The following is a 24,140-nucleotide window of genomic DNA, read 5'->3' as shown; positions in this document are numbered from 1 at the left end:
AGGGGAGGGTGGGGGTAGGAGGGAGTGAGGGTGGGGGGGAGGAGAGAGTGGGAGAGGAGGGGTGGAGGAGAGAGGGGGGTGAGTGAGAGTGGGGCTGGGGAGGAGAGAATGGGGGGGTGGGGGGGAGGATGGTGTGGGGGAAAGAGGGGGGTGAGGGAGAGAGTGGGGCTGGGGGACGAGAGAATGGTGGGGGGAGGAGAGAGTGGGGAAATGGGGTGGTGGGGAAAGGTGGGGGTGCGTGCGAGTGGGGGTGGGAGGGACTGGGGAGGAGGGCAGGGTGGGGAGGAGGGAAGAGTGGGGAGGAGGAGGGGTGGGGGAAGGGGACAGCAGGGGTGGGGGGAGGGGGTGGTGGTGGGGGGATGAGAAGGTGGGGGTGATGGGGACAGTGGGGGGAGGGGAAGATGGGCGAGTGGGAGGGAGGGAGGGGGGATAAGGGGAATTGAGTGGGGGGTTGAGGGTGCTCCACCAATACAGGAGAGGCTTTAGGTCCAGGGCTCCTCAGTCACACCCTCTCCCCTTCCCTGTCCCCCCTCTATGAGGAATGGGCCCAACGGGTCTACTTGGTCTAGTGAACATATAAAGGTAATTTGGCTCTGATGCATTTTAGAAAATTTGCATCTAAAATTTATTCTCTGTGCTAATTTCTATGACAAATGAGCAATGAAAGCTGGTTGAAGAATTTTCAGCATCCGGTGGCCTTATTCTTCCACAAGGGAGTTGATGAGAAAGAATCAGTACAGTCATCAATCTTGAATGGAATTTTCTAAAGTCCTTACATGTTCATTCTGCCAAGTTTTGGAAATTCTTCTTTTTCCAAGGTGGCTATTTCAAATTAGCTGCCAATTCTGATATTATTTATTGTTTCCTTCCAGATGGCCCACTGCCAAGAGCATTGCACCACCAAGCCCCCACCTGCCCACATGCGCATGGAAATCCTCCCCCTCCACCACAGCCCCTTCCCCAACCAGAGTATGCTATTCCACACCCAGTGCACCCTTTCCATCCACAGCTTCCCTCACATCCTGTAACTCATACTGTACCACCAGCACCTGCCCCACCTCCACACCTTCCTGCAACGGCAGCAACAATGCCACACCATCTCCCTACTGCTCCACCCTCTCAGCGACTACACCATCACGAAATGCTTCAGAGGATGGAGGCGCAGCGAAGAAGAATGATGCAGCACCCAACGTAAGTCAAATGTTCCTCATAATTTTGCCGTGCCACCAATTTTCTTTCGTGCACCATAATAATTGGGCATTTATTTTAAGTTCCATATGTTTTGCAAATTTCCATATGTCTCTTCAAAAAGTAAGTGCCAAATTACTTTTTTAATGCTTGTCATCTTTCCAAGCCAAATATATACAGCTCGAGCTACTTAAAGCTTTCCCTTGTTTTGTACATTTATTTTAAATTAAAACTCAATTAATAATTCAAAATGTAGACATTTAACACCCGGTCTGATTAAATTTAACATTTTTTCTCTGTGTTTACTCACTACTTTAGACACATCAGGAAAGCCAACATTTTCCAGAATTACAAATGAGTTAAAGGAATTGCACATTTGGCCATTTTAAATATCTGCATAATGTAAGCTGCACCAGATATTAAAAAAAAAAAATAGCCACAGCGTCTTTTAAGATGGAAGGATGGGTTGATTAAAGTCTACCACTGCTGAAGATTTCAGCATTTTTTGTGGCTGCCTTCTGGTTATGCTGGTGCAACAATCTTAATACAACAGTAAACATTTCCTGACCTTAATATATTGACACTTTTGAAGAATGGCCAACGTCACGTCACCTACAACAACCTATTTAAATCTCTTGTCAATTAATGGATCACAGAAAATATTCAAAATTCAGTGCAGCAGTAAATTGAGCAATGGAAAAACCCAACCCTCCAACCTCTGCTGCAAAGATAAATCCCAGCTTTAAATTACGATGGTTATCATGTAGTCATAGGTTAACATATGGTGTTAACTTGTACCAAAACAATACAATACCAAAATAGGCCCAAAATGATGGAGTAACTCAGTGGGACAGGCAGCATCTCTGGAGAGAAGGAATGGGTGACGTTTCGGGTTGAGACCCTTGGCCCACCGAGATTGCACTGACCATCAGATGCCCATTTACGAGAATCTGACATTAATCAAATATATTCTCCCCTTAGATTCCACCACGCAGGGCAATTTAAACTACTATTGTGCATGAGGTCCTTGAGATGTGGTCAAAGTAAACGTGCAAACTCCAAGCAGACAACATAGGAGGACAGAATTGTATATCTCTGGCCAGCTCTTTGAGACATCAGCTTTACTATCTGCCTCAGTTTATGATCTGGGACACAATGATATTCTCTCCATTTTTTGTTAAACTCAAATATCATTTGGTATTTAGTAATTGGTAAGATATAAAGCTTTTAAGTTGCAGACGTTCTTGATGTCAAAGTAGCTGACTTCTTGATTTTATTATGTAAATATGTGAAAGGAGCTTGCTCTCCAAAGTGATTTCTATGCTAATTAATGGTAATTTCACCTAACCCCTTTGAGGTTCAAAGCTGCAAAGAGCTGCACATTTAACAAGAGAACATTATTTTCAAACCTCATTTAGAAGATCAAATATCCTATGATATTTGTAATAATACAATATTTGCATATCCTTTTTAATCATGCAGTGAGGAAATGTTATCTTATCCTTGAAGTTACATACTTTGCATCCTCGCTGACTAACAATTTTGTTGATGTAAGCTATTAACAAGTTTATTGTCATATGCTCAAGTATGGTGAGATACAGGTACAATGAAAAATCTTGCATGAGGTTTTGAGAACACAGTGGTTTTCTTTGAATAAGCTGATGTGTTGTTTCTTCCGCAGTCGAGCACATGAGCGGCCTCCACCACACCCGCATCGTATGCATCCTAACTATGGCCATGGACATCATATTCATGTTCCTCAGACAATGTCCTCGCATCCACGGCAGCCACAGGAGAGGCCAACATGGTCAGTGGGAAATTCCCCTCTTCAATTTATTCCTGCAACATTTAATGCCTTAGTTTCCAAGTAGCTGGGGCTAACAAAGGCTAAGCTTGAGACTGGTGCTTTGGTATAATTTATTGAAGATCGTAAAATTTTAATTTCAGTAAGGTTTGGGTAAATTTAAAAAGGTAGCAAACAGCAATATTCATATTTTCCCATAGAGATGGAAAGTGATACTTTTCCCAAAAAATTGACCTTGATTTTAACCAACAACTGCCGTGTATTGGCAGCCTTTTCTGTTTGTGTTATAAATCCCTGCTGGTTATAAAACTGTGGCATTTGACATAAAATCGTGGTCAGGGAAATACAATAAATTGTTTGTCATTTTTAACAGAAAATGATTAGTTCTGCATGTCACTTTAAGTTGGTAGTATCGCACAAGGCCGTAGATTTTAGAATTTACACAAAGAATTAGATCAAATTGCGGATTCTCCCAGGTACAGCTGTGGGATTCCATGTGGAAAACATAATTTGAACCACTCATTCAGTTTACGGTCCTAGTTAGGTGATTCCAGTCATGATAACCAGCTTCCTCAATTAGTTAATAATTTACATTGCTAAATATTGTATAGACCTCTTTATTTTGTAGCAATGAATAATTGTAGAATCTTTTTAAATTACTGCAGCTTTAATATTAAGTAAAGAATTAATAAATTTGTGTTTAAACTGTTACAGGGATCTAGGTATTGACCCAGGGGTGACTGCAGCACCATATCCACCAGGTCATCTTCATCCTCACTTGGCTCATTACCACCCTCCTCCACCTCCTCGACTACATCATTTCCCAATTGGAGCATTGCCGTTTATGGTGAGCAAATTAATAGATGATAATCCATTTTAAAAATGATTCTAAATGTGATCATAAACCAGGTTTATGACAATTGCCTTTTCAAGTCACTCCAGCGTAAAAAAAATCAAGAAGATCATTGTAAACTTAAATCCACCTTCATAGAATTCACAGTGAGGATTGTTTTGATGTGCTTTAACTTTTGCTTTGCATTGTAATATCTTGGTAAAGTTTGATTTAAAGGGGTGTCAAACTTGCTACAATCACTCTGCTTTCTAGGTTGTGGTGTGAGGTTAGAGGTACTCTGAAGCACCAATTGCCACTTTTGATTGTTGTAGTTGACATACGAAAGAAAGAAGAGGAAAACTGGTGGTGCAGTTACTGGTTTCACTGTTGGCTATTAGTAGAAAGCTATTTGCAGTTCAAGCAACAGGGGGGAAACAACACTACCACGTTCAATAGATAAGCTAACACTGTGTTCTTTCAATCTAAAGCTCTCCCCATTTTGAACCATGATTTTTTTTAAATCATTTACCATTTTATGTCAGATGATGTCCTGAGGGATTTTCTTTTCTTTGACACTTTCATTTCAGATTTCTGCATTCCCCCAGAATGAATCCTGCAACATATGTTGCAGAAGTTGGGGGTATCAATTAGATGGCTCCAGGCTAATTAAAGTGCTGATATCCAAATAAATGAACAGATGTTATTCAGCTATTACCTCAATCCAAAAACAGATACCAGTGGAGAAGCAGTGAATTCTGAGCTGAAAGTCATTGCTCGATATGGGGAATATCTTACTGAATTAATTCTCCAAGTTAATGAGAGATTTGCTGCTGTAGAGAAGACTTTTTAATATAAAATTGAGTGCATCGGATATTGCACAGTATCATTCTAACTATGAGATGATCTGATTCAATGATTCTGATTTATTATTGTCAGGTTTACAATGATTTGCATTTTTAACCCTTAATAGGGTGGTTCTCAAACAAACACTGTACCAAGCCACAGAGAAAAGCTTGTTCGTTGATATATATTAAAAAATGGTGTAAGAAGCAAAATGGTTTTTAGAAAGCTAATCAAAAATTTGGCAGAAAAAATAAAAACATGGCATCAGAGCTTTTTTTATTTCCAAAAATACTTTATTCAGAATTTTTAAAATATACAAAACAAGAACTGTATAAAAACTCTTCAGATAGTCTTGGAGTCCAAACATTAATTAGTGTCATATTCGGTAGTGTTGGCAACTATCATAAAATCAAGCACCCTTGCCACTCTTGTAGCTCCCTGGGAATGATACCCCTTCTCTTTGATGGGTGAGCCCACTGGACTATGCCCCTCAATGTCCAGCAGCAGAAGGACCGTAGACTATGATCCACCTCCACAGAGTCTTGGCTGTAACTGAACCCCAGCTTCAGCAAGTCCCTCAGCACATACTCCTGAAGTCTGGAATGGGCCAGTTGGCGACATTCCGTTGGACATCTCGCTCTGCTCCATGGCCAACAAGTTTCGGGCAGACCAAAAACCATCTTTCACCAAGTTGATCTTCCAGCAGCACTCGATGACAATCTCCGAATGTGTCCCTGGGAACAGCCTGTGAATCAAAGAGTCCTCTGTTACAGAGTTGTTCGGGATGAATCACAACAATGTCTCTGGCATCATTCTCAGCCCTTCTTCGCAAATCCACACACTGTGATGGCAACCATCTCATCTACATAGCAGCCGTCCCGAGGGCAGCATGCATCGGTAGTAAGATTCTGATAGTGCCGGGAGGATCTGACTGGGAGGGTCCCTCTCACTGCCAGCCGAGCAAGGTCTTAATGCTTTAGATTTTAGAGAAACAGTGAGGAAATAGGCCCTTTGGCTCACCGAGTCTGCACCAACCAGTAATCACACCATACACGAGCACTATCCTACATGCTATTTACAACTATAGATGTAGACAATTTACAATTTATTTTACCAAAACCAATCAGCCTACAAACCTGTACATCTTTGGAATGTGGGAGGAAACCGGAGCATCCAGAGAAAACCCACATGGTTACAGGGAGAATGTACAAACTCCACACACACAGCACCCTTAATTGGGATCGAACCCACATCTCTGGCACTATGAGGCAACGACTCTACCGTTGCACCACAGTGCCACGTTTGTTTGCGTTCTGGTGATGAGGCATTTTGCCAGACAAACTGGGCCGTCCACTCAGGGAACCATGCCAGGGAATTCATCGAGTTCTTGTCCTATAGTGTCTGCATGATATTCCGTGCTGACCACTGCCTGATGAATTTGTGGTCCGAGGTGTTTGTCCAGAAGAACTTTTCCACAAAGGACAGGTGGAGCAGCAATGTCCACTAACTGGCATGGCATCAGTGTCAGGCCCATCTTCCGCAATACCAGAGGCAGGTTGAACCTCAGCAGGTAATGATACTTAGTGCCCATGTGCTTTGGCTCTTCGAACAGCCCAATGCAGCCACACACGAAGGTGGTCATCAGGATGAGGATGACATTGTCTGCTGACTTTGCCTGCATTGCCTGCCGGCTTGTACTCTGTGTCCCACTGGTCCGCTCTATCTTTGATTCCCCAGATGAACTGATAAAGTCACCTGTACTTGCATGTTAATGGGGAATTTGAAAATCAAGGAGTTATTGGAGGATTATGGGTTTGAGATTACTCAAATGGCAAAGGGGCGGTCCAAGGATGAACTTGAATTTGTAGATAAGTATTAAAGATTCACGGCTTTGAAATAACTGGGAATCTACATGGGGCATCAGGTACAGGGGTACAGGGCTTAATGGGTCATGGTGTGAGTTACATTTCAGGTCGCAGAAATATGGTTGTTCTTCTGTTTGCAGTGGGTGAAATGTAGCTAAAAGCTCTGGCATTTCAACAAATGCTAGAGACAAGCATTGGATATTCAGCTTGGGTTCAGATAGAATGTGAACAGTCTTGTTGGGCCTCGTAAATAGATATTTACTTGCATGCCAGATAATAAGCTCTCTGGTGAATACATCAAGATTCTAATTAATCATTTTATCACTCTGAACCTGAAATTCATCCAAATTCCAGAGCCAATGACCAATTTCAGGAGGCAGATTGCTAATGGGGCTTTTGGTATTTTAAATGGAGACAATGAAAGAGAAAATCATATATGTAAACCACACTTTCCATATCTCCACATGTGTGGCATTTACCACCCAAAAATTGTAAATTAAATGCTGTATGAAAACTTTTATTGTTATTAAAACCAGGATGATAATTTTTTCAGAATGAGAAGCAGATTTGAGGAATTAGTTCACCCTTTGAGCTACACCAAGCAGCTGAACACTTTGGCACAAGATTGTTCAAAGGTCAGAACTAAGCAAGGGGTGGTGCTGAAGATATTCAACCCAAATCAGAAATGTAGATAACACACACATTTTTCAAAACTTTGAAATATGGTTTCATTTTTGTTTCTGATTTTAAAATTAAAGCTTAATTATACATTTAGGAAGCCAGCAACTTTATTCTAATACTATTGATCTGTAAATAAGACATTTTGAAATCTGGCCAGGTCCATGAAATTAGCTGAATGGTTTCTGCTTCATTTCCTATGATTTCTGCTCCTCATAGTTGGATTAACGTGCTGGCCAATACTTGATTACTTAAGTGACTTAAGCTGCTTGGGATCTGCAAAAGGAAAAGTATAGCAAGCAAAACAAAAACAGAAAAGTACATCAGGTCAGTTTGTTACTGTGGAGATGAGAAACATGCTAGATGCCAATCTTTTTAATGTTTAGATTCAGTGTTTCAACATTTTATTAATTTTAAATCATTTCCCAAACTCGGCTCTAAATTTTCATGAGGAATTCCATCATTAGAAAGTTAGTAATGCAAGTTCTCAGTCATACTTGGTCAGGTGCTGTTTCGAGATTCCCAGAACTAAACTAGCAAATGTAAATTGCTTAGGTTTGTTTGGCAGTCTTCATGTATGAGAGCTTCTCAGGAGCATTTGTCAACAAAGGTTCACCTGAACAATAGAAGCTTGAGGCCATGATTGAGGTGCTTCTGGCTTGTGAAACAAGTGGGGCAGGACTGATCGATGGTAAGAGAAAGTTTTGTAAAACAAAGATAGAGACAAAATCCTGGAGTAACTCAGCGGATCAGGCAACATCTCTGAAGAAAAGGAATAGGTGATGTTTTTGGTCAAGACCCTTTTTCAGACTGAGAGTCAGGCAACAGGGAAACAAGGTTTATTTGCCAGAGGACTGGCCACAGTTGGTACATTTAATGGAATGGGCACTGAGCTGAGAGGGGGTATTTTGAGTTGCAGTAAACTAGGAAAGAAAAAAATATGAAGGAACTTGAAGATGAAAAGTCAAATTTTATGCGCTGGGCAATGGAAAGTTGAAACTTGTCAACAATGAATGGAGTGGCACTATCTAATCAGCGTGACAAAAGTGACAAAATTATGACACATCAGCAATATCCACTAAGCACAAGTTATTTAAAATATGTCCACTAAATTAGCCACGGCATGTGGTAAATGCAGTTTTCTTATGTAAGACATTATGAACAATGTTGGCTTGGAAAAGACACTAGCTGTTTCTTGCCAGCCCTACATAACTGTGAAGACTTGCTGGTAAACAATAATATAGACACTTTAATCCATCGGAAGTCCATGTCAATAGACAATAGGTGCAGGGGTAGGCCATTCAGCCCTTCGAGCCAGCACCGCCATTCAATGCGATCATGGCTGATCACTCTGGAAGTGTTGCAAAACCAGACAAATTCCTGAGAAAGAGTCCTGGTTAAGCTTTTCTCTCGGGACTCCCCGGCACCCTTCGAATTCAAAGCTAGTCAGAAAGACTCGGATGATCCTGACAATCTATCCAATGTTAACATCTGAACTCTCAAAAACAGGCTCAGCTGGTGTTTAAAGAATTTCTATCCACTGTGTGAACTTGTGGTCTGAACCAGTTTTCTACTATTCTTTGGGCCAGGAACCATTTTCTAACAAGAGACATAAGAAACTGCAGAACAACCAGAATCTTGAGCAAAAAAACAAAGTATAGGAGGAACTCAATGGGTCAGAGCATTTGTGGGAAGGAATAGACAGACAATGTTTTGGGTTGGAACCCTTCTCCATGATTCCGACCTGACATGCCGTCTGTCAATTCTTTCCACAGATACTGCCTGACCCACTGCATTCTTCCAGCACTTTGTTTGTTTGCTCAACCATCTTCTGACATCCCTCTGGATCTTCCCTTGCACAGCTTAAAATTGTTACCTAGACTAAACTAGTCTATTTAATTTAAATATACTTGTGTACATTCAGATACTTTTACCTTATATAATTCTACCTCGAGAAGTATCAATATACTGTGTGGGGAGAGAAAATTTGGGCTGAGGTATTTTTAGCAATAACTATTGAACGAGGTCAAAATAGTACATGTACTAGCACAAAGAGATACAGCATAGAAACAGTCCCTTTGGCCCACTTATTGTACCAATCATTAATCACCAATTAACACTAATTTGACATTAATTCAATTTTTATTCCCATCAGCTACGCCCAGATTCTACACACACGGAGTAATTTACAGTGTCTGCATATTTTTGAGATATGGGAGGACTACATAGCATCCTGGAGAAATCCAAGTAGCCATAGGGAGACCATGTCACCTTTACTGGCACACACACTTACAGGGAAACACACCAGAAAGCCGAACGCCTTGGCGAGGTCAATGAAAGCAATGTACTGGGGCATCCACTGTTCTCTGCACTTCTGCAGCTGGCGAAGGGAGAAGACCATGTCTACTGTTGACCTTCCAGCTCGGAAACCGCACTGTGACTCTAGGTAGACACATTCTGCCAGCTTCTGCAGGCAGATCAAGATGGCCCGAGCAAAGACCTTGCTGACGATGTTGAGGAGGGAGATGCCTCTGTAGTTGTTGCAGTCGGTTCTCTCGCCCTTGTTCTTGTAGAGGGTAATGATCGTGGCATCCCTCATGTCCTGTGGTACAGCTCCTTCTTGCCAGCACTGGCAGAGGACTTCATGCAAAGGAACCAGTAAGGTAGTCTTGCAGTGCTTGATCAGGTCAGGGGCAAAACTGCAGAGCATGATAGAATCCTTCCACATCAACACGAAGGGGACAGTGCAGTTCAATGGTAGTTTCTCGGAGCCCTTCGACATACGTAGTGGCGTCAAACAAGGCTGCTTTCTCGCTCCCACACTCTTTGGGATTTTCTTCGCTCTGCTCCTGAAACATGCCTTCAGCATTGCAACAGAGGGGATCTACCTGTGTATTAGATCAGATGGCAGGCTCTTCAACCTCACCCGTCTCAGAGCCAAGATAAAACTCTCATCAGAGACATGGTGTTCGCTGATGACGCAGCAGTTGTGTCCCACACCCAGCAGGAACTACAGACACTGATGGACCGCTTCTATCGGGCTTGCAAGGACTTTGGGCTGACCATCAGCCTGAAGAAGACGAACGTCCTGGGACAGGTTACAGAGGTATCGCCTGTCATCACCATCGACGATTACGAACTCGATGCTGTCCATCAGTTCACGTACCTCTACTCCACCATCACTGACAACCTCTCCTTGGACACAGATTGACAAGAGGATCGGGAAGGCACCTACAACTCTCGCTCGCCTCACAACTTGAGTGTAGACTAATCCAAAGCTGACAGTGAAGACAAAGATAACAGTCTACAATGCCTGTGTCAACAGCATGCTGCTGTACGGCAGTGAGACATGGGCTACATATGCCAGACTGGAAAGAAGACTCAACACCTTCCACCTTAGAAGCATCCGCCGTATCCTGGGTATATCCTGGCAAGACAGAGTGTCCAACGCCGAGATTCTGTCTCGTGCTGGCCTTCCGAGTATGTACACTCTACTCATGGCCGTATCCCAAAAGACATCCTCTATGGAGAGATGACATCTGGGAGGATAACCATCAGCCATCAGCCGCCCCCAGCTACTTAACAAGGATGTCTGCAAGAGAGATTTGAAGGTGCTCGACATCGATGTGGAGTCCTGGGAGAGCCTTGCAGCTGACGGTACGAGGTGGAGAGGTACCCTAAACCAACATCTCAAAACGGGGGAAGAGAAACTGATGAACTCAGTGGCAGACAAGCGGGCACCCAGAAAGGAACGCAGCAACTTCAACAGACCAGAGACCACACTCAGACGTGACCTTTGCGACAGAGACTGTCACTCCCGCATTGGTCTCTTCAGCCACAAGCGACGCTGCTCTAGCCGAGGTGTGGAGCAAGCAGCCAATTAGGATGCATCACCCATGGTCAGCCATGACCGAGGGGGCCTAAGAAGGTGGCTAAGGCTACAAGAAATTGCAGAAAATTGCAAAGTTGCTCATTCCATCGTGTAAACCAGTCCCGTCCCCACCTCCAAATTGGCTGTATCCGCTCTTCATACTGCTCAAAACCGCCGACGTGATCAAGAACTACAGTCATTGCCTCTGCTTTCTTCATCCAATAGGCAGAAGATAAAAAAGCTTGAAAGCGCACACCAACTATTTCCGTAGCTGTTACACTATATTCTGAAATGTTTCCTTTATCTTTTTGCATCAACTGCTGTACCTGTGTATGATTTGATTGTACTCGTGTATAGTATGATTTGCCTGGATAGCATGCAGAACAAAGTTTTTCACTGTATCTCGGTACACATGACAACAATAATGGATATGTTGTTTTACCCACATCTAAGTTTTTAATTATTTATCTGTGTTTTAATTTTTTTTAATAACCATTTCAATCAATTTTATACACGCCTGATTTTCCGGGACATTAAAAAATCATTGAAAAGTCCCTTTACAGCATCTGATAGCCAGGAAGGCTCGAGTTATTAGTAGGTCTCGTTTGATGCTTTCTCCTGCTGCAGACTCCACTATATCTTGCTTAATATCTGTTGAATGAAGAAGGTCAACTCACTCAGTTCTGTACAAACCAAAAAGTGTGTGCAGGCAAGCATATAAAATTCTTAAGGGATTGGACAGGCTAGATACAGGAAAATGTTCCCGATGTTGGGGGAGTCCAGAAGCAGGGGTCACAGTTTAAGGCCATTTAGGACCGAGATGAGGAAAAGTTTTTTTCACCCAGAGTTGTGAACTGTGGAATTCTCTGCCACAGAAGGCAGTGGAGGCCAATCATTAGATGTAATCAAGAGAGAGTTAGATATGCTCCTAGGGCTAATGGAATCAAGGGATACGGGGAAAAAGCAGGAACAGGGTACTGAACAACGCGCTCTGCAAAGGGTCAACCCACGCAAGGCTGCAGGACCGGATGGAGTTCAAGGAAGGGTACTGAAGGACTGTGCTGAACAGCTGGCTGAGGTATTCACCAGGATCTTTAACCTGTCATTATCTCTGGCTACGGTCCCCAAGTGCCTGAAGTCGGCTATCATAGTTCCGGTGCCAAAAAAAGCAAAGATCTCCAACCTGAACGACTACCGCCCGGTTGCCCTAACGCCGATAGTCATGAAATGCTTTGAGAGGCTGGTCCTCTCACACATCAAATCCAGCATCCCTGACTCACTGGACCCACATCAATTTGCTTACAGGGCAAACAGATCCACAGAGGACACCATCTCTCTGGCTCTTCACACTGTCCTGACTCACCTAGAGAGACAGGGCACGTACGTGAGGATGCTATTCATAGACTATAGCTGCACCTTCAACGCGGTCATCCCCACCAAGCTCATCACCAAACTCCACCAGCTAGGCCTTAGCTCGTCATTATGTGACTGGATCCTGGACTTCCTGCTGGAACGACCGCAGGCAGTGAGAATGGGCCCGCACCTGTCCTCCACTATCACCCTGAGTACCGGCACACCACAGGGCTGTGTTCTGAGCCCCATGCTCTACTCCCTCTTCACACACGACTGTGTTCCTGCATTCGACACCAACACCATTGTCAAGTTTGCAGATGACACAACGGTGATCGGGCTGATCACCAACGGGGATGAAACAAACTATAGAGCGGAGGTGCAGAACCTGGCGGACTGGTGCTCGGATAACAACCTGTCCCTAAATACCACCAAGACCAAGGAGCTGATCATCAACTTCCGTAGGTCACATAACGGGGAATATGCCCCGATCTCTATCAACGGGGTCAGTGTGGAGAGAGTGTCCAGCTTCAAGTTTCTGGGCACTCACATTTCGGAGGACCTAACATGGTCCAATAACACTGCTGCGCTGGTCAAGAAGGCACAACAAAGACTGTTCTACTTAAGAACACTGAAAAAGTCTGGTCTACCCCAACAGCTGCTGACGACCTTCTACCGCTGCACCATAGAGAGCATCCTAACGCATGGCAACCCTGTGTGGTACCTCAGCTGCACGGAGGCAGAAAGGAAAGCTCTACAGCGGGTAGTCCATAGAGCTCAGAGGGCCATCGGAACACAGCTACCAGACTTGGAGGGCATCTACAACACACGATGCCTCAGAAAAGCCACCAGCATCCACAAAGACTCTTCACACCCCTGCAACAGTCTGTTCGAACTCCTTCCATCGGGCAGACGATACAAGGCCTTCTATGCCCGCACCTCCAGACTCAGGAACAGCTTCATCCCCAGGGCCATAGCTGCTATGAACCGGTCCTGCTGAGCCGGATGGCCACAACGCATAGATCAACTTGCACTTTACCCTGTCCAAAACTGTTACAACTGTTTCGTTTCGTTGGGTTGCTGCTGTCTAAATTACCTAAATTATTGCATCGTATGGGAGGCGCATTCCCAATCTCGTTGTACCCCTGGGTACAATGACAATAAAGATGTATTGTTTTGTATTGATTCTGGATGATCAGCCATGATCATATTGAATGGCGGTGCTGGCTCAAAGGATCGAATGTCCTACTGCACCTACTTTCTATGTTTCTAAGCAGTGAATCCAGGTGGACAGCTAGGTCCATGTGGATCCAAATCCAGATGTTTGCTGCCTAACATCAACCTACGAACAAGGATATACAATAGTTTACATCCAAAAAGTTCCGTTTTAATGATTCATGAAATCGTTCATTATGAATTAATGGCATATGTGTAACCTCAGAATATTGCTCGGGATTTTCCTGTAAACACAATGCTTTTTAAAAAATATATTTATATTGTAAATATAACCTTAAATTGAAATATTGTGATATTTCAATTCAGCAAATACTTTTTTTGTTTTTGTACAGGCTGTACCTCCAGACATGGCAGGCTATCCTCATATTCGCTACATTTCCTCAAGGATTCCAGGATTCAGAGCCACCTATGAGGTTGGTATAACCACGACAAGAAATACAATATGTTAAAGTTGATCTGGTTTTATATTTAAATTTAACTAAATAAATATTCTTTCTTTCATAGGACTTACTACATTTAGAAGAACGACTGGGTAATGTTAATCGGGGTGCCTCACAGGGTACAATTGAGAGATGCACGTACCCACATAAATATATAAAGGTAAAACATTTCTCATTAATTTTCAATTTATATTATAAAAAAATTATTTACATACAACACAAATTATAAGCAAACAAGTTGAAATTATTATTGTATATGTTTTGTGATTTCTTTGATTAAACCATCTGACAAATTTGAATTTGTGGTAACAAGGCGATAACTGACTTACAGAGGAAATTGCAGTATAAACAGGAGGAGGAGGATGGAATAGAGGATGATACAGAGGAGAAATGTACAATCTGTCTATCTATTCTAGAAGAAGGAGAAGATGTTAGGTAAGATGGCTATGTCAAACAAATTCTCTCTTTGGATAAATCCATGCAAGCATTTCTCATGGTCTGTGGTAGACTGTTAATTGATTAATTAAAAACAATTCCATGCCAAAAAAAAACATAATTAACTGACAAGCAGATACAAAAGAAGATAATTTGTAGAGAACTTTTGCCTGTTGATGAACTGTTGTGTGAATTGGACCTTTCATTGCTTTTGCTATCATAAGTATATGTATCTGATAAATGTGTCTGCTTTTGTTTCACATTCTTAGGAAAACTATTAAATGGCAATTTGAACAATGTACATTGTAGATTTATTACTCTATTTGAAGTTGTTTACTCCAACGTACAGATTCTTAATAGCCATGATCCTTAAAAACTATCAAACATTATTGTAAAAAATGATGACAAGCCTTAATTTTCAAAAATGATCAGGAGAATTCTTCAATCTATAACAATGGGAAATATAAACATGTAGTTAAAACTTTGGTCGGCAAGTTATCCCTGGTTCAAATGTTAAATTGATATTTTAACAAGACTGTTTTTATTTAGAGTATTTAAAAGGGCAAGTAAAAATCTGTGAATTTAATGTGGAAGGATATTTCTGATGATGTTACAATACATCTAAATATCTTCTGACCGGTGCTTTTGTTTACCCTATTTCTTCCAGACGGCTACCTTGCATGCATCTTTTTCATCAAGTGTGTGTGGACCAGTGGCTGACTACCAACAAGAAATGCCCCATCTGCAGAGTGGACATTGAAGCTCAGCTGTCTGCAGATAGTTGACATCTCATTAACTATTCTCAGTACTGCAGTCAACCAAAGATGGCATGAATAACCTGCGCAGATTCAAAAGCATTGAACCTAGAGTGCGGCTAAGCCACATAGTACAATTTATGCTAGGCCTACAATGATATTTCAGTATAGAGTTTAAATTTTAATGTATTTATGAAGCTTTTTTATGTGGCTTTTTATGTTTTTCCAAGTCATTTTATTTTGCATGGTTCCTTGGATTGCATTTCTTTGCACATAACGGGCTTTGTGTCCTCAGACTTGCAGACAAGATTAGCTGCTCTAGATAGAAACAAAGTCATTTTCATGATGCCTTGCTTTACTGGAATAGAATATGTCATCAGTCACTAACCCTGGACTTTAATTTAAACATTTATACTAGATTGTGTATATAGATTGTGATCTGTTCATTAAGGAGGAATATCAAGACATTCCGTGATTAGGAAAACGGCTGCTGTATTGTAGAAACTCATCACAGCATACAATCAGTTGATGGGATCTTATCCCAACCAATTGCCATGGCAAAAAATATGTATCCAACCATATAAACTCTTTAGGTTTGTAATGAAAATCCATTCTTGTTTGGCACAGTGATAAATGTAATTTTTAAGAATGTCAATATTCTATGAGACTAACAGGCTCACAAATTTAACTTCATTGTTTTCATTCACTCTGATTTATTTTGGTTTCCCTTTTCTTTATAATTTTAGCTGTTTGGCTGCCATTAAACAGCTCTAACAAACACTAATGTTAAGTAAATTAGCTGTATTGCGTATACTTGCACATCTGATGATTTGTAATGGTGAGCTAGTCAGATTGTAGAACAAGGTTCCAGATGAATTCATCAATGAGCACATCTAGGTAATGAATTTGAAGACAGATTACAGAATAATGGCTGTTAAAGATTCAGGTGAAATGTTGGAATGCAGTACTAATGGCAGGTATCCATGCATTCACAGATTTGTAAAGGTCCCTGGATGCATTTTTCAGAATGACTTAGTTTTAAAGTTAATAAAGATAGTTAACTCCATGTGTGTTTGTATTTCTTTTCTATCTTGTGTATACCTAATTCAGCAACGATTTTGCTTTCCATTTGGCTCAACTATCATTTTTTGATCTGCACCATTTTTTCTGCATGGAACGAAAAGAATGCTGGAGATTCCACTGTGTGCAATGATCATCAAAAACGAGTTCAACATCACTTCATTGTGTCAGTGATCAGACATCTGCCATTTTATAATCCCAAATTGTTGCTGTATTATCTGATAAGGAAACTGATCTGGAAAAAAACACTGCCGTTGTTGAAATTGAGCTGAATGAATATTAAAATGCAAACAATTCATGAAGTTATTGTGCTTGCTATTGTAATAATTTTTAGCTTCTCAAATTGGGTAAACAATCCCAATAGGATGATGAACAATGGGTTCAATCATGGGTTTAGCCATTGCATTTCCACAACATAATATTATGCCCATAATGTGAAAACTAAAATATATAAAACTACACTAAATAATTGAGCAAATATATGCTGTTTTGAAGATGAAACTATTAGGCAAGTGCAATAAGCCAATAATTGAACTTAATTATTCTTATTATTGATAACATGATCAATCATTGGAAGGCCTTAGTGTTGGTTTAAAGTAACCACGTATGGGTTTTGCTCTTGCATGAGCATTCAGTGTTGTCCTGTCAATGCGTTCAGTGGTACTAATCAGTCTGCTAATGAGAGTCATTTGCAGCGTCTTAGTGTCCTTTCCCATCCACTGACAAAAGCAGGTGCATGTTTTTTTTGCCACAGGATACTTGTCAGCAACATCACCCAATGAAGAGGCTTACTCCAGGCTTCTGTTGCAGGCTTCATGCACACAAGGGGGCAATGGCTTCAACTATGAGTGCATTTTAGGCCATGTGGCAATCTTTCATCACTCACTTACAGGACTTTGAGCATTTCATTTGCCATATTAGTGATACCGAGTGTCTCCCTGAAAATGGATTCACACATTCCAGGTTAAATATAATTCAGTGCCTGATAACAAGAGATTATATTCTGACTTTTTTTCCTTGGTGTACTTGAGGTAAGAGATAAAAGAAAACCCTTTATGAAACTCCCTTGAAAGCCTACAATTGTACCAGGCCATACTGAAGTTCTGATATTCCATTACTACTGAACAAAAGAATAGCAATTAAGATTGTCATTTTCTTTCAAAAGTTGTTCGCCATCTGTTGTCTAACAAGGGTAATGACATTGTGGCGTAGCAGGAAGTGTATTTGAATATAGTTGCATGTTGGTTTATAGTACCAAGGAAGGCAACTATGCTGCTACATTTAGAGTGGGAAAAAAAAGTGCTGGAGGAACTCAACTGGTCAGGCAGCATCTGAGGAGGGAAATAGACGGTCCTGTTGGATCGGGACCCAAGATATAACACCTTTGGACCTGGGAATGGGAGAATATTGTCAGCGATTCATATTTTAATGTAGTGGTTTTTCAGGTCTTTGATATTGTAAGGGGATTGAGATCTGACCTTGAGCTCTTCCAGGATAAAAGTTAATTGACTTTAACAGCGATGACAAACATTGATGGGCTGTCCAACCACACCGTAAAACTGGTCAGCAAGAGAGCAATGAGGGGAAAAAACAGCTGGGAAATTCTTCTCTCTCTAGTGGTGGACATTTCCATTTAATTCTGATTTGAAATTTAGCATTGACATCTTAAAAGTAATCCTCTCAAAGAAATAAAGCACTGAGATTAGCAAAATTTCCACTCCTGAGAAAATTTCCATGGTAACAATTTTTGCAAATGGTTGAAATACACAGTACTTATTAGGTTGTATTTAATCCCATGCTTCAATTTCCCTTCGAGCCTCAAAATAAATACATTGTGTCTCAGACCAGATTGATTTCTCCATTACAAATGTCTTCCAAAACATTGAAGCTATATCAAACATGTATGCTAAGCCCCTTTTTATCCCCTGAAGAATGAATAACTAAGTTTTGTTTTTCTGTTCGCTAGATTATAGGTTATTAAATTGTTGCATTTTTATATGGATGTAGCTGTTACCTACCAGTAATACTAGATGTGCCAACCAATACATTGCCATTTTCAATTTTAAAATGTTGTACAATATTTTGTGTGAATATCATCAATTTTATTCTAAACTTGTGAAATATTTTTTATGAAAAAATCTTTATATGTACTTGATTCAATAAGGAAAATATGTTCTGGGATGGGCGGTTAAATGATACATTTCTCATTGCTATTTTTGTTGTAAACTTCCCCATGTTTTGATTTGTTGCTTGCTACATTTCGTGCGGTATAATTTATCCATTTATACTTATTACAATTAGCTTCTATAAGGCAAATGATCACAGTTTTATTCCAAGTGCAAGCTGGAAAATAAATGCCTTGATAGTTTGAGTGTTATTTGGATAGGCAGTAGGAAACTTTACATTACTGCCTTTTAATAGGGTGCACGTTTTTTAATTGTGGAAACTATTGCCACACATGCTATTCATAGAACTTTCGACACGCTGTCCCACACTTCATTTGGGTAAATACAAAGATTCAAGCTATATAATTTATTGACTTTTGCTTACTTTACAAAACTCTTGGGTCATGAAACTACTGTCATCATATCCTTTCAGATTTAAAAAGGATGTCTTTAGGTCAAATATTACACTACAGTAAAACCAATAAAGTTACTTTGTGCAGAAGAATTAGTTATTGCTTGCTAATCTTTATCAATCTATAACTTTTTTTTTTTAAATCATCATCTTAAAAAATGGATTAAAGATTTTTTTTTTAATTAGCTTTTAGTGTCTTAAAGTTAAGGATGCCTCAAAACAGGTTCCACCTAATACCTTTTTGAGATGTGTAGGCTGTCATGATAGTAAGTGCAGAAAGGTTCCACCACCAAATGATATAATGATCAGAAACTTCTTATTGATGAAATGCTATATGATCTTTTATAAAAGAACAAATTTGATTTTCATCCGTTAGTAACTTACAAAAATAACGTGTCCTTATCCATTTAGTTGGAGTCATGAAGCGAAGAGGCGATTGTGCTGACGGGGTATTCCTCTGGCCAATAACTAGTAAGTAGGAAATGTTTAATTTAGAGATACAGCATGGAAACAGACCCTTCTGCCCACTGGGTCCACACCGAGCATCAATCACCCATTCACACTGCTATGTTATTCCCACTTTTGCATCCACTCACACCAGGGGCAATTTTACAGGGCCCATTAATCTACAAACCTGCACATATTTCAGATGTGGGAGGAAACCATCGTGGTCACTGGGAGAATGTGCAAAATCCACAGCATCAAATCAGCGATCTTTGGTGCTGTGAGGCAGTAGCTCTACTGTGTTATCCTAACTGGATTCACAATCATACTTTATTAGCCAAGTATGTTTTGCAACATACAAGGAATTTCATCAAAGCAGCAGAAAATAGGTAGAGTATTGATATTGGGGACCACAATCACCCCAATATTAATTTGGATGAAGTTGCAAAGTGAAGGAAATGTTTCTGATAAGTACTCGGGAGAACATTCTTACTTGTATGTTTTTTTTTACCCAGTGAGGACAGAGGCATTGCATTGTCTGGTTTAGAAGATGAGGTGACCTAGGTTTATAGCATTCATGTTCACTGTGAGAACATTTGGAATGTGGATGCACACAAGGATTAGACTAGCAATGGTAAAGACCTGGAGCAATCTAAAGTAGAACTACTCACGTGGAGGAGGGTTAACTTTGAATGTTGAAGAGAATCTGACCAGTTTGAAGTGGCACTGAAGATTTTGGCTAATATTAGGGAAGATCTTTAAAGAGATATTTGAAGTACCTGCTAAGCACACTCCTACAAGGGGGGGAAAAGGTAAGTGGATGAAAAACCATTGTTCTCTGGACAACTGTATGATGCACTTCAGATGAACAATTCAAGTGGCAAGACAATAGAATCAGTAATGCATATATAAACATAGCACAAAAAGTAAGGAAATTTGTGTTTGGTAGATTATTTCTTTGTTGTAACAATGCTTCTTGGCAATAAATCTTATACCTTTGGAAAGCCTGTTTATTTCCCTTTTAAATGGTGCCACATTTGTAAGGAACATGCATTTGTGGGATGAGCAGCAGAGCTGAGTATATGGGTTGCGCCCATGAAAAATGTGCCAAATCTTCTCTGCCAATGCCAAACAGCTTATTCTGCTGTTGCTATTGACTCTTGTTTTGAGCTTCTGGTACCCGCAGGTGCTGACAATCAGGTGCCTCGTTGGCTGACTTGCGACAAATGCTGGTTGAAGAATGGGATGCCATCCCACAACAGTGTGTGACCAGGCTGGTGACCGGCATGAGGAGGAGGTGCCAGGCTGTTGTGGCTGTGTATGGTTCTTCCACACGCTACTCAGACTCCTGTTTATTAAATGAATAAATTGTTAAATTGCCAATATGTCTTATTTCTTCAGACTTCAATCATCCAATCCACCAAACAACACCGAACAAGAGTCAATGGCAGAATAAGCTGTTTGGCATTGGCAGAGAAGATTTGGCAGATTTTTCATGGGCGCAACCCACATACTCAGCTCTGCTGCTCATCCCACAAATGCATGTTCCTTACAAATGTGGCATCGTTTAAAAGGGAAATAAACAGGCTTTCCAACGGTATAAGATTTATTGCCAAGAAGCATTGTTACAACAAAGAAATAATCTACCAAACACAAATTTCCTTACTTTTTGTGCTATGTTTATATAGCTAAGGACCAAGGGCCATAAATGGAATTTAAATAAATGTTTATTTGATAATCAGCACAGATGAGTTGGGCCAAATAGCCAGATTCTTTGTTCTAACTCTATAAATGTAGTACGTGGAAACGAGATGTGGAAAAGAGAAGAAAAAATGAGCAGAGAGCTAAGGCATAGGAATAGGCTAAGCTAAGGAATAGGCGTGCAAATACTAAACCTGTAATCCATGGGTTCAGATCTGAGATAAATTGAGGGCAGGGCTGCAATACTCAATAAAACATTTATACAAAATCTGTAGTAAGGAAACCACCCACAATCTTGCGAGGTAGGAGTTGGAAATTTAAGCAGGTAGAAGGCTGGTTGTGTTCAACGTAAATCACTTGGTCCAAATAGAAATTCAATGCAGAGGATTGTGAAGTGGTACATTTTGATAGCAAGAATGAGGGAGCCACAATACATTTAATGGCACAGTTTTTAAGGATAACCAAAGGTAGAGGGACTTGGATGTATACATGTAGCAAAAGCATTCTTGACCACCCTATCTACCTGTAATGCCACTTTAAGGGAACCTAGATCCCTCTGCTCTACAACCTCACCCCAGGATAATCCCATTCACTATAAAGGTCCTGCCCTGGTGTGACTCCCCCAAAATAGAACACCTCACATTCATCTGCATTAAACTTCATTAATCATTCACATGCAAGTTGCTGATATAAACCACAAACAGCAGTAGGCCCAGCACCATTCCCTGAGGCACACCACTAGTCACGGACTTCCAGTCCGAAAAACACTCTTCCACTTTCACCTTCTGCTTCACTCCATGAAGTCAATTCTGTATCCAGTTTGCAAGCTCTCCCTGGATCCAATGTTATCTAACTTCACAGAGCAGCCGACCTTATCAAAGGCCTTGCTGGTCCATACAGACAACATCTACGCCTTTGCCCGCTTCAACAATTTCAGTTGCTTATTCAAAAAATGCGATCAAATTCATCAGACACGATCACCCACATACAAAACAATGCTGACTATCCTTAATCAGCCTGTCTATCCAAATGCCCATACATCTTATCCCTCTTCATTAATTTACCTTCCACAAATGTTAGGCTCCTCGGTCGACAGTTCTCAGGCTTTTCCTTGCAGCTCTTCTTAAATAGAGGCACAACAACAGCCACCCTCCAGTCATCCGGCACCTCACCCATGTCTAACGGTGATTCATATATGTAGGCATGAATATATATCTAGATATATGAATAGGGTCAGATGGAGATTTTTTTTTAAAGATGTAGAGAGGCAAGTTTTTTTACGCAGAGGATGGCTGGCAGCTGGAACATGCTGCAGGGTGGTGGTGGTAGAAGCAGATATTGATGTTTAAGAAGCTTTTGGATGGATCCATGAATATGCAAGAAATGGAGGAATATGGATCATGTCCAGGCAGAAGGGATGAGTTGAATTTGCCATCATATTCGGCACAGACATTGTTGGCTGAAGAACCTGTTCCTGTGCTGTACTGTTCTCTGTTATATCTTGAGTTTTACAACAGAGACATAAAATGCAAAAGCAAAAGTTGAATCTTTATAAAGCACCGCCGACTACAGTTGGAATGTGTCAGCCATTTTTTTAGATTTAAGGGAAATGTAAGATTTAAGAAGATGCAAAATAGATTTAATAGGATATTTCTAAGAATGTGGTATTTTAGCCACAGGGATGGATTGGAGGAGCTGGGGTTGTTTCCTCGTTGACAACAAGATTGAGAGGAGATTTGAACAAAAATTATACAGAATCATTATATATTTGGACACTAAGTAAGAAAAGCAGATGGGTTTTCGAGGTATCCTTGCCAACCTCCATTCCTCAGCCAATAGTATTTAAACATCATCCGGCATTCATCTCACTTCCATTTCTTGAAACGTGTTGTACACAGATGGGATGCCAAATTTCTGTCTCTAAGATACCAATGTGAAGGACATTAGCATGCAATGAAAAATGCCGTCATATTGGCGATTAATAGTATTCCACAGGACATCAATGAATGTCGCTTTTAGTTTAGAGATACCATGTGGAAACAGCCCTTCGGCCCACCGAGTCACACTGAAGATCGATCACCCGTACACTAGTTCTATGTTATCCCACTTTTGCATCCTTCACATTAGTGCCAATTTACAGAAGCCAATTAACCTACAAACTTGCATGTCTTGGGAATTACATTGGATTGTCATGAAAAATAACTTCAATATGTATTAAAAAGTGATACAATAAACCACTGCAAACACTTTGACATTCTGTGATTATATCGAAGGTACTATGTAAATATAATTTCTATTTACTGGATCAAGAACAATTAGTTTAGTTTAGTTTATTGTTACGTGTACTAAGGTACAGTGAAAAGCTTTTGTTGTGTGCTAACCAGTCAGCGGAAAGACAACACATGATTGCAATAGAGGCATTCACAGTGTACAAAATACATGATAAAGGGAATAACATGAATAATGTATTTATTTATGCCTATTCTAAGCAAACACTGGACATTAGGAACTTTTTTTCGTGACCATTGCAAGAAAGCAGATTGTGCTTGAACCAGCAATGAAGAAGGGTCTCGACCCGTAATATCACTTATTCCTTTTCTCCAGAGATGCTGTCTGACCCGCTGAGTTACTCCAGCTTTTGTGTCTATCTAAGGTCTGAAACTAGCTGGTTAGCAGCAGAAAGCAAACTCCAGGGCAAATACCTGTTGAAACTGAGGTCAGTTAGACCTGAGCTAAGAACAGCACTGTGAGGTACAAAGGTTCCTCACTAATAAGTTAATTTGCGTTGTTTTAAATATGTCAAGTCCTTTGTTAATTTCACTGACTTTAATAAGTTTAAATGTCTGGGTCATAGAGAACTTGTCAGTTTTTGGCAGGTCAGACTGTTGACTTACAAGTTGCTCCAGCTGGATGCCAGTGCTTTTATGCACTCTTCTGTGAGTTAGGCTTATTATGCACTTCCCCCTGCACCACCTCCGTCCCCAACCAACTTTCCTTGGCCACGCGTCATCATTATATGATACAATCAATGCCTGGCTCCC

The 24,140-nt window shown here is 40.8% G+C and overlaps 1 protein-coding gene across 2 annotated transcripts in view; it reads left to right on the top strand.

Annotated features, from left to right (window-relative positions):
- rnf111 (ring finger protein 111) overlaps window positions 1–16,865 on the top strand; it is a 73,291-nt gene extending 56,426 nt beyond the window's left edge. The window contains exons 8-14 of one of the 2 annotated variants that reach the window (XM_078427588.1): window positions 873–1,191; window positions 2,870–2,995; window positions 3,707–3,839; window positions 14,000–14,080; window positions 14,172–14,267; window positions 14,439–14,542; window positions 15,210–16,865. In XM_078427588.1, coding sequence (XP_078283714.1) covers window positions 873–1,191; window positions 2,870–2,995; window positions 3,707–3,839; window positions 14,000–14,080; window positions 14,172–14,267; window positions 14,439–14,542; window positions 15,210–15,327 — 977 coding nt within the window. In that variant the 3' untranslated portion in view covers window positions 15,328–16,865. Of the gene's footprint in view, window positions 1–872; window positions 1,192–2,869; window positions 2,996–3,706; window positions 3,840–13,999; window positions 14,081–14,171; window positions 14,268–14,420; window positions 14,543–15,209 lie in introns of both variants that reach the window. The other variant, XM_078427587.1, reaches the window with a different exon arrangement.
- The last annotated feature ends 7,275 nt before the right edge of the window (window positions 16,866–24,140 follow it).

The sequence above is a fragment of the Rhinoraja longicauda genome, chromosome 33 (assembly GCF_053455715.1).
Source record: "Rhinoraja longicauda isolate Sanriku21f chromosome 33, sRhiLon1.1, whole genome shotgun sequence".
Classification (NCBI taxonomy): Eukaryota; Metazoa; Chordata; class Chondrichthyes; order Rajiformes; family Arhynchobatidae; genus Rhinoraja; species Rhinoraja longicauda.
This window is presented reverse-complemented; position numbering and strand designations above follow the sequence as displayed.